Source organism: Dryobates pubescens, chromosome 12 (assembly GCF_014839835.1).
Source record: "Dryobates pubescens isolate bDryPub1 chromosome 12, bDryPub1.pri, whole genome shotgun sequence".
Classification (NCBI taxonomy): Eukaryota; Metazoa; Chordata; class Aves; order Piciformes; family Picidae; genus Dryobates; species Dryobates pubescens.
Genome location: NC_071623.1, coordinates 3,821,365 through 3,832,290, shown reverse-complemented (window position 1 = coordinate 3,832,290; position 10,926 = coordinate 3,821,365). Strand labels below are relative to the sequence as shown.

Here is a 10,926-nt window from a genome sequence, read left to right as displayed (position 1 = left end):
AAGCCAGCAGCTCTCCTCCAGAGCTATTAAGGCCATCACACCGTCTATTCAAGACTAGGTATGTCACACCTTGTTTGAGACAATAGAGTCGTTAGGGCTATCGGCCCTGCCACACACATCGGTTTGAGACAACAGAAGGCTGGGCTATCAGACACTCCCGTGGCCAAGCCTGCCTTCAGAGAGAAAAATTAGTGCTCAAAGCCCTGCTCAGCCTGGCCTCGAATATTTTGAGGGATGGGGCTCCAGTTCCAGTGTTTCACCACCTTCATTATAAAAGGTATCTTCCTTACATCTAGTCTAAATCAGTCCTCTTTTAGTTTAAAACCATTTACCCCTTATCTTGTTGCAACAGGCCCAGCTAAAAACACCGTCCCCATCTTTCTTTAACTCCCTTTAACTAACGAAAGGCCTCGGTAAGGTCTCTGAAGAGCCTTCTCATCTCCAGGCTGAACAACCCCAACTGTCCCAGGCTTTCTTCACTGGAGAGGTGTTTCAGCCCTCTGATCACTTTTTCGTCCATCCTCTGTACCTGCTTCAACAGGTACACGTCTTTCTTGTGCTGAGGACTCCGCAGGTGGGAATCTCACCAGAGCAGAGTAAAGGGGGAGAATCACCTCCCGTGACCTGCTGGCCATGCTTTTGATGCAGCCCAGGATATGGCTGGCCTTCTGGGCTGAAAGCACACACTGACTTCTCATGCACAGCTTTCCATCCACCAGTACCTCAAAACCCTTCTCCACAAGGGCTGCTTTCAATCCTTTCAACTCCCAGCCCATATTGATACCAGGGGATTGCCCTTGGACCTTGCACTTGGCCTTGCTGAACCTCATGAGGTTCCCATGGGCCCACTTCTCCAGCTTGTCCAGGTCCCCCTGGATGACATCCCATCCTCTGGCATAGGGATCGCACCATTCAGGTCAGCGTTATCTGCAGACTTGCTGAGGGTGCACTCGATGCCACTGTCAATGTCATTGATAAAGATATTAAACAGCACTGGTCCCGCTCTGGACCCCTGAGGGACACCACTTGTCACCCATCTCCACCTGGGCATGCAGCCATTGACCACTCCCCTCTGGATGCGACCATCGGCCAACAAAGGCAGAGAGCAGCGGCAGCAGCAGGCGGGGTGGAGGGCTGCAGGGCGAGAGCGCTGCTCAGTTCGAGCGGGCGGCTGGGGATCCCGCGCCAGGAGGGCGGTACCGTGTCCGCGGCTCCGAGCGGCCCCGGGGCGGAGGCACCGCAGGCACCACCTGTATCGGCCGGGGCGGGGCCTGCGCACGGCAGCCGGCGCAAGGATCCCGCCCCGCGGCGCGGTTCCCGCTAGGAGCTGTAGTCCGCCGCGGAGCCGTTGCCGCTGGTCGGAGCCAGCAGGGGACTCCGCTTCCCGTCGGCCCTCGCGCCCGCAGCCGGCGCGGCGATGCCGTGCTGCCGGGTACCGGCGCTGGCAGCGCTGCCGCCATGGGCTGGGGAACTCGCCTGGGTCTCCTGGGCGGCCTCGCCCTGTGGACGCAGCGGCAGAGGGCAGCGGCGGCTGCCGCCCAGGAGCGGCGGGACCTGGAGTTGAAGCTGGTGCAGGTGGTCTTTCGACACGGGGCGCGTACCCCGCTGCGGCCCCTGCCGGGGTCATCGCCGGTGAGCAGTGGGACGAGCAGCGGGATGGGCACGGGCGGATGGGGCTGCGGAGCGGGGCCGGCTGCCAGCGGGGCTGCAGTTGCTGCCCTCATCCCGAGCCGCGGGGTGCCCGCTGCTTGGCTGCTTCCATCAGCTTGTAAATGTGTGGATGCTGCTGTCCCAAGGCACTACCGAGAGTAACTGTGGGGGAAACGTGGGAATGCAGGAGTTAAAGTGGAACGGCGATAGCAGGGTCCCGCTGCCCGTTAGTGGGACGGCTGCAGGGAGCCCTTAGAGGAAGGGCTCAGCTGTGGGCGTCCCAGGGCGTCACGCTGCTGCATCCTGGGACTTTGCCTGGTATCGCCCCCGCCGCAGGTGCAACGGCCAAGTTGCCTTGACCTGCCTCGTCCTTACCGTGATTCATCTGCCTCCCCATAGGCTCCAAGGAGGCTTGCGCCGCATGACTGATCTGTCTCCCCCTAGCCTCCAACGAGGCTTGCACCGCTTGAGCTGCCTGAAACTAGTTGTAGTTTGCTAAAGAAGTTCCTCTCTGTGTAACAAACAGCAGCAACAGAGATTCGTTTCAAATTCTTCTCCTGTAAGGGGAGGAAAGCAAGTATTGCATTTCATGCACATCACATGTACATGATGCACTGCAGACCAACGGGTCCACAATGCAGCACTGCTGTCATTTCTGTATGAACTCGATGAAGAGATTAGTTCTCTTTGGCTATGGTTGGCAAGACAGCACACAATAGTAGCCCAGCATTGGCTTAATGCTCTTTAAATCCTCATTTTCCACTGAAGCACTGTTTGTTTCAAAACAGGTGGAATGGCTTCCCACTCTTCTAGATGTACCTGCTCAGACTAAGTTCGATTACGTGGTGACTGACCTAAATGGAGGACCTCAACCTCCCTCACCCTATGATGAACACTACAAAAAGACTACATTCAAGGTGACAACGTATTTCATGGTAGCTTCGCTGTCCTGCTGCCAACTTACTTATATCCATATTCCACTGGAGACCATTCCTTGTCTTTGTATGTAGGGTGGCGTGATTGCTGGACAGCTGACAACATTGGGGATGCAGCAGATGTTTGCCCTAGGGGAAAGGCTAAGGAAAACCTATGTGGAAGAAGCCAACTTTCTCTCACCAATATTTAAGCCTGCTGAGGTCTTGTGAGTCTGCCAGTTCCCTCTTTGCTTCCTCTCCCCCAACAAGTAGACCTGTAGTGGGGAGACTTTATGACCAGCATAACCTTCTACACCCCGTAGCAGGGTGGATGGCCCCTAGGCCTCATCTTTGCTCAACCTGCAGAGCATGGTAATAGAACTTACTCATGACACAAAGCATCCAATTCTCCAGCAGTCCCAAGAGTGATACCAGGGGCAGATTCATCTCCCCTAACTTCAGCCATTGACAGTGGTATTGTGCTCTTTTATGTTGAGTGAAGAGAAACCAGCATTGCTGGAGCACAATTTAACTCACTATAGATTAAACAGATAAATATCAGCGAGATGAAGCACACCTCTGTTGTTCACATCATTTGTGCTGGGAGTGTCTGATTTAGGATGAGATACAAATTACTCCAGAGAAGAGCCAGTTTTGTTATCCCCACTGTCTCTGAAGGGAAGTTAAAGGACGCTTTAGCTACAGGCATCTGCTTTAGAAGCAGCAAGATAGATCCTCCCAGAAGTTTCCTAAATCACAGTGAATGTAGAATCCTTAGTTTCCAGTGTGTCCTCCCCAGCTGCATCTATGTGGAGGAAAAAGTCCTGCCTCATCCCCTGCTTTCTCTCTTTCAGCGTCCGTTCCACTAATATTTTCCGGAACCTGGAGTCCACACGGTGCCTGCTAGCTGGGCTGTACCGACAGCAGAAAGAAGGTTGGGGCCAGTGCCTTTCCTTGCCCAGTCTCCCCTGGATGCATATACCTTGCACATCCCAACTCTCTGGCTTCTGATTGTTACTTCTTCCCTAGTTCTTTGCACCTAGTCCTCTTCCCCCTACTCTGTTGGTGCTGTATGTTCTTCATCAACGTGTCACTTGCTCCCTCTCTTTATGTAGCTTTCTGCTGAGGCTCAGCTTGGATCTGTTCCTACGAATGCTGCAATTTCAGAGCTACTGAGGAGGTTAGAATTAACCCACTTCAGAAGCAAGAGGGCAAAAAGTTCCAGGTCCAATGTTCACAGGAAGCACATCTGAGAAAAGTTTGTCAGAGAAACCCAAGTTTTCAGCCAAATTCCTTTACAAGTTCAGTATTCAGAGTAACCTTTAGGCTGTAGGTACAGTTGACAGCTCTATGTATGTCCTAGTATGCTCTGGGATTTGAAGATCTCACTTCTGCTCCCTCCCTATCCAGTTCCATGAGCAGTAGAAGTGACATGCCAGAGCTCCTTACGCCTCACGACGCTGAGACTAATTTTTGGCACATGCAAATACTAGGGGGAAAAAAAGAACGCACAAGTAGAAAGCTTTACAAAGCGCACAGCAGACATCCCCCTGGAATTAAATGCTGTGTGCACACAAACAAGCATAGTGGATTGTGTTGCAGGTGATAGCTCAGGGGGAATTGCTATCTGACAACAATGGACTTGAGCACATAGACTGTGGGAGTGATTAAAGCGGTCTAAAGACAGGCTGATGCACTAGCGATCACAGAAGCTTCCTTCTCCTTCCACAGGATCCGTTGTCATTGTCACAGACGAAGCAAGCTCTGAAATACTCTACCCCAATTACCGCAGCTGCCAGCGCCTGAAATGCTTGAGCAGGTAATTGCCAGCCATACCTCCCTCCCCATACGATGTCACTGCTGTTTCATTGCAGCAGGAGTAGTTTTAAACGGCACATCTTCTTCACATTTTGCAATTTCTTCCCCTGCCTCTTATTGTTCTTTGGGAAGGGTTAGCTGGTTGCATAAAAATACTCACTCAGTCAATTCATACCAAGAAGTGGCGCCAGAAAGAAGGGGGAAAAAAAATAGTAAAGACTTTTTCTTGAGCAACCAATTTCATTTACGCCTGTGTCTAGCAAACACTCATTACTAGCTCATGTACAGCTATTCTGTGGCGTTGCTGCAGGGCAGAATTAATGTCATCTACATCCTTTAACAAGTCTTTCAACTGTGAACACATTGGGCCTCCTTTTTATATTCATCTTCTGGTTTGGGGGTTATTACTACACTCCTGTCACATTTGTACCTTGAAGAAACTGAAATTATGCTCAGCCTTGACACGTTTAGCAAAGACTAATGAAGTAAAATAAGGAATACCCTACACTGAAATAGGCCTCGTGTTCGCCGAGTCGGGTACTCTCAATGCCTGTGCCAGGTTGGGCACAGGGTGGAAACTGAAGCAAGGCCAATACATTAAACTTTGGTTGGATTATACATTAGCCTGTTTATCCAAAATTCAAGAGTTGCCAGAATTCACTCACAAAAGCTCATTGTGTAAGACCTGACTGCAGGCAAAAGATCATTCTTGACAGCGGTGAGGTGACAACCCACAGAAGCAGTATATTCAGCCTCTTCCAGTAACATCAACTGTCCAAAAAGGGAGTAAACTGCAAGCTCTTCTCCCTCCCCTCCAGCCCACCAATTGAGGATGTTCTGTGACCACATCAAGGTGGAGTTCCCAGTAAGAAGCACTGCCACTTTTTATGGGCTACATAGGCCAGAGCTTCTAACACATGTGATTTCAAACAGAAACTAGAGCTGATCCTGAAAAAAAAAGGGCCAAACGAAAAACTTTATCTACCTACTCCCCATGAGATCAGGGACAGAGAAAATAAAACCTATGCAACATATTTTCCTTGAAGTATATGGTCAGCATGGATATTCTCAATTAAACTTTACAAAACTGAATTTGAAATGGCATACAGAGGCAAACTGCTTCTGACAAGATAAGATGTGGATGTAAGCCACGAGTGTTTAGGTGTTTCCCCTTTCCCACACCATACAGCAACCAGTTCAAAGCTTCTGCCCTTTCTTCTTTTATGAGACAGTTAAAAGGTACTCCCTGAAGACACAGACTTGCACTGTTCCAGTAGGACCAGATCTGTTAACTGATACACAGCCCTTGTTTATGGGAACCACTTCTAAGGGGTTCACTTATCTTTGTTTTTAACCCTGCCTCCATGAGAGCAGAGAGAGAGTTTTCATCCTTTTCATCTAGACAGCGTTAGTCCACTCTGCAACTTAAGACTGCCAGCATCAGGAGTCCCTCACAATCCCCTGCTGCTTCTCTTCTACCCCTCACTGATGTGAAACAAAACACCCCAAAGACAGAAATCCTGGTGTGTGAAAAGTTCTTGGCTTGGGGTTTTTTTCCTTAATTCCTTGACAGGCTCAAGCTGGAGAATGTTCTGCAGCAGCCAGGTATCTGTGACGACTTGAAAACCATTAAGGAGAAGATGGGTATTGATGGGGAAAAGTCTGTGGATTTTTTTCTCCTCTTTGATAACATCATTGCTGAGCAGGTGAGCTGAACAGATCTGTTGCACTGTCACAGACAGAAACATGCATAAGGAGGAGACCATGGAGTGCCACCACCACTGACACCAGGGGGTACACTAGTACCATTCTGTGCAATCCAGAGAGTTCATAGACACAGCATGGCCTTTAAAAAGCAAGATGTGGAGTCATCCCTGCTCTAGAATGGCCAAAGCCTCATCTCCAGTATTTATGTTGTCCCTTTGAAACCTGTTAGCTTTTTCAAGCATAATGAAGTAGAGCTAAATAGCAGTTGGGCCTTGCTTACCCCATTACAAGTGCACCTAACCACCTACTCCTAGTTCCAGCATACTACCCCTAAGCCAGATTGCTTCTGCTGCTGGAAGGGAGCTGGGCATGTTTGTACCTCCCTGAGCACCTCTTCTTTGCTGCAGCTAATGGGAATGGGTCTGGCCATCAGTTGAATAGCTCAAGATGTTACACTCCTTTCACCTAGAAATGCATTCTCAGGAACAAACACCCATCCTTTTGAGTACACAGGACAAGTCTGTCTGTTTAAAACCACCCTAGAGCTCCACACATGAATGCTGTGGTACAACACACTGTGATGTGAACAGCTCTTTCTGTACCCAGTCATCCCTGTATCTTCAGGCTGGGTTCAGAAAGGGTCAGACCCTATTGTTATGTTATGTCTTCCAGGTGCACAATTTGCCAAGCTGCCCCGTGCTGAAGGGCTTTCAGCAGACTGTTGAGCGTCGATCTGTTGAGTCGCTGCTTTTCCTTCTGGAAGACGGTTCAAGGTGATTGCCTGTTTCTGTGCTTCCAGTCTTAGGGGTTGGCTTAGGCTTACACCAATTGACTACAGCAGATAGAAGTCCTTTCTGATCTGCTGTATTCCTCCACTAGAGGCTACTGCCCGCTCTTGAGGATTGTGCCTCAGCCAGCTCAGTGTCAAGTCCAGTGCCTTGAGTCAGAAACACAAGCTAGGAAAAAGGAGGCCATGCTGAGGATGACAAGATGTGGGCTGACATCCTGTTCTGCTGACAGCCAAGAGAGCAGTCTCTGAGGAACAGTATAAGCCACTGAGGTAGGCAGTGAATGCTTCAGTTGCCACAGTTGTCAGAGTGAACCTGTGTCAAAGGCAAAAGCAGAAGAGAATAGGAGATACCTCTGGCCCAAGTGCCGAGGCTGCAGAGGTGAGGCTGCCCTCGCAGAGGCACAACTACAATCTGAACTCCACACTGGGAAGTTTATTGTAGAAATGGTACCTGCACAGCTGGGCTGAGAAGTGTTTGTGCTAGTGGAAAGGCTGATGACAAGCCCTGCATGCATGTAACTACTTGCAAGAGTTTGCTACATGTAGTTAATTAATTCCTCCACAGTTTGTCAAGGTGGCTGAGTTGCTAGCTTAGCAGCCATTTTCCTTTCAGATTCATTCACAGCTGCCATGTTCACCAGCTCTCATCAGGTGGTGATACAGGACAGGCTTTTCTGTTAGGGCAGTTGCCTGTAGCCTTTAACTTGTATTAGTAATCTTGGGCACTGAAGGACTGATTTCTCCCACTCCTACAACACCTGGAAAAACCACACTCCTCCATTGGGTAGAGGGAGTCTTGTCACACCAGGTGCTGTCTAAAACCCTCCTCTCTGTTCGATACAGGGGTAAACCCAAAGTTTTAAATACAGCAAGCAAATTCTTGAACCCCAGCTCTCCCCATCCTGCCGAAGATCCCAACCACTTCACAGCTGCTGTTGAGCAGCCAGCTACAGACAGCTTCCCTAATTGAGAACGATGCACCCAAAGAAAATCACAACTCTGTAAACAAAATCGTATAGAGAACATCAAGAGGACTCAAGATTTCCCTGCATGTGGGCCACACCTCAAAAGATTGCTTGTTAACACCTCTCCCCTCCTCATCTGCAATCACATTAGAGTCTCTGTGGTGTCTGTGTAGCTGCTGACAAAGAAGTAATCATAACATTTCATTTAACAGTTCTTAGCTACACTATATGCACGCCATCAATTTGGCAGTGAAAAGCAAGTTCACAGGGGTTCTTTGGAAATGATTTCATCTGAGAGTTTACAGACTAGCTTTCTGCTTCTTCTATAGGGAAGTTCTTCAGATGAGCATTGGCCTCCTTTTCCATACGTTACAGAAGAACATCACAGAAGCGATAGAGTCCTCATCTCCAGCTCAAAAGGCCAGGTACAGGGCAGAGCTTTTCCTCTGTTATGAATTTGGACTTGCTGTCAGTGTGAGAAACTGGTTCAGAATGTTGAATGTATCACAGTATCACCAAGGTTGGAAGAGACCTCAAAGATCCTCAGTTTAGGAAGAACTGTTTAGGAAGAACATTTAGACACTTGAATGTGTCCAGAGAAGGGCAACGAGGCTGGGGAGAGGCCTTGAGCACAGCCCTGTGAGGAAAGGCTGAGGGAGCTGGGGTTGGTTAGCCTGGAGGAGGCTCAGGGGAGACCTCATTGCTCTCTACAGCTACCTGAAAGGTGGTTGTAGCCAGAAAGGGTCGGTCTCTTCTCTCTAGCAACCAGCACCAGAACAAGAGGAGACAGTCTCAAGCTGCGCCAGGGGAAGTTTAGGCTGGAGGTGAGGAGAAAGTTCTTCCCAGAGAGAGTTGTTAGGTATTGGGATGTGCTGCCCAGGGAGGTGGTGGAGTCGCCATCCCTGGAGGTGTTCAAGAGGAGATTGGACGTGGCACTTGGTGCCATGGTCTAGTCATGAGGTCTGTGGTGACAGGTTGGACTCGATCACAGTATCACACAGTATCACCAAGGTTGGAAGAGACCTCAGAGACCGTCAAGTCCAACCTGAATGTGTCATCTGCTAGAAAAGGCATGAGTGCCACTGGCTATCCATTGAAGGAACACAGCCACCGCTCAGTCTGTTTTTCTTTCCTTTTTATCAGAAAGCTCATTCTCTATGCTTCTCATGACACTACCCTTATTCCTCTCCTGGTGGCACTGGGCACCTTTGATCACAAGTGGCCACGTTATGCTGCAGATGTGACCCTAGAACTGTATCAGCACCGGCGGTCCAAAGAGTGGTTTGTTCGCACGTTGTACCTCGGAGAGGTAAGATCCCACAGGAAGTCCCTTGCATGGATCTTGGGCTTTTGGACTTGCCATGCAGGTAAAGCTGTAAAACAAGGCTTGCCCTGAGCATGCCAGCAAGCCAGGTAAGAGTAAGACACAGAGCACATTCATGCTAGCAAAAGTATCTTTTCTGTTGAGCTGGCTGTTGATCTAGAGAGGGTTTAGACAAAGACTTTGAACCTCTGACTCTGTGTCTTTGCCTCAACTAGTGTAGTTCCTTGCTGCAGAATGCAGCAGCATCAGAAAGAAAGAAAAAAGGTGTGTGTGGGGGTTGTGGCTCTAGCAATGCATGAGATCTGTGATTAAGTCCATCATCAGAAAATTTGCAGTGACACCAAGCTGGGGGCAGGAGTTGATCTGTCAGAGGGTTGGAGAGCTCTGCAGAGGGACCTTGCCAGGCTGGACAGATGGGCAGAGGCCAAGGGCAGGAGATTGAACACATCCAAGTGCCAGGTTCTACACATCGGCCACAGCAACCCCAGGCAGTGCTCCAGGCTGGGGTCAGAGTGGCTGGAGAGCAGCCAGGCAGAAAAGGACCTGGGGGTACTAGTTGACAGGAGGTTGAACATGAGCCAGCAGTGTGCCCAGGTGGCCAAGAAGGCCAATGGCAGGCCAGGGCCTATGTCAGGAATAGTGTGGCCAGCAGGAGCAGGGAGGTCATTCTGCCCCTGTACACTGCACTGGTTAGGCCACACCTTGAGTCCTGTGTCCAGTTCTGGGCTCCTCAGTTTAGGAAAGATGTTGAGCTGCTGGAAGGTGTCCAGAGAAGGGCAACAAAGCTGGGGAGGGGTCTGGAGCACAGCCCTGTGAGGAGAGGCTGAGGGAGCTGGGGTTGCTTAGCCTGGAGAAGAGGAGGCTCAGGGGAGACCTTCTTGCTGTCTACAACTCCCTGAAGGGAGGTTGTAGCCAGGTGGGGGTTGGTCTCTTCTCCCAGATGTCACCACCAACAGAACAAGAGGACAGAGTCTCAAGATGTGCCAGGGGAGATTTAGACTGGGTGTTAGGAAGAAAATCTTCCCAGCAAGAGAGATTGGCCATTGGAATGTGCTGCCCAGGGAGGTGGTAGAGTCCCCATGCCTGGAGGTGTTTAGGAAGAGCCTGGATGAGGCACTTAGTGTCATGGTTTAGTTGATTAGATGGTGTTGGGTGATAGGTTGGACTCGATGTTTGTGGAGGTCTTTTCCAACCTGGTTATTTCTATTCTATTCTATCTTGTCTCTTTGCCTTTGCAGGAGCAAGTGGTCAAAGGGTGTAGTGGAGGCCTCTGCCCACTCAAAGAATTTCTAGGAGCTCTTTCACAGTACTCAGTCAGTCCAGAGGAATACAATAATCTGTGCTCCCAAATGGAAGAGAATCAGCAAGCCGACTCATGATTTGTCTTCAATTAAAATTAGTTTGTCACAATCTTTGACTCTTTTTCTTTCCTTTCTTGCCAGCCTCCTCTATTCAGAAGGTGTTTTAGATGAGGGGATTTTTTCCTACCAGACACAGGGTGGCACAGTGTCACTTTTCACTATTAGCAGCGAGATGAAAGAAGCCACATAACAGAAGAGCTCAAGTTTGCTTCTGAGGTAGCCACACAAAAGCACGGAGAAGCTGAAAACAGCATGGGAGAGAACAGACCTTTAAATTGCCCTGCTGCTTCAGGAATACAGAAACCCAAACAGCAAAAATGAACCACAACATACCAGTTCCTCCTATGCTCAGACTGTGGGGCGAAGCCCAGCTTGCTCTGTGCCACCAGACTGGACA

General features: G+C 49.7%; 1 protein-coding gene across 1 annotated transcript; it reads left to right on the top strand.

Moving 5' to 3' along the window:
* Nucleotides 1-1,412: 1,412 nt before the first annotated feature.
* On the top strand, nt 1,413-10,558 carry ACP6 (acid phosphatase 6, lysophosphatidic). Its single transcript, XM_054166070.1, has 10 exons — nt 1,413-1,632; nt 2,439-2,567; nt 2,661-2,791; nt 3,419-3,498; nt 4,296-4,383; nt 5,956-6,088; nt 6,762-6,862; nt 8,174-8,269; nt 8,988-9,153; nt 10,407-10,558. Exons 1-10 carry the CDS (start codon nt 1,459-1,461, stop codon nt 10,545-10,547), a joined length of 1,239 nt encoding a protein of 412 aa, XP_054022045.1. The 5' UTR covers nt 1,413-1,458; the 3' UTR covers nt 10,548-10,558.
* The last annotated feature ends 368 nt before the right edge of the window (nt 10,559-10,926 follow it).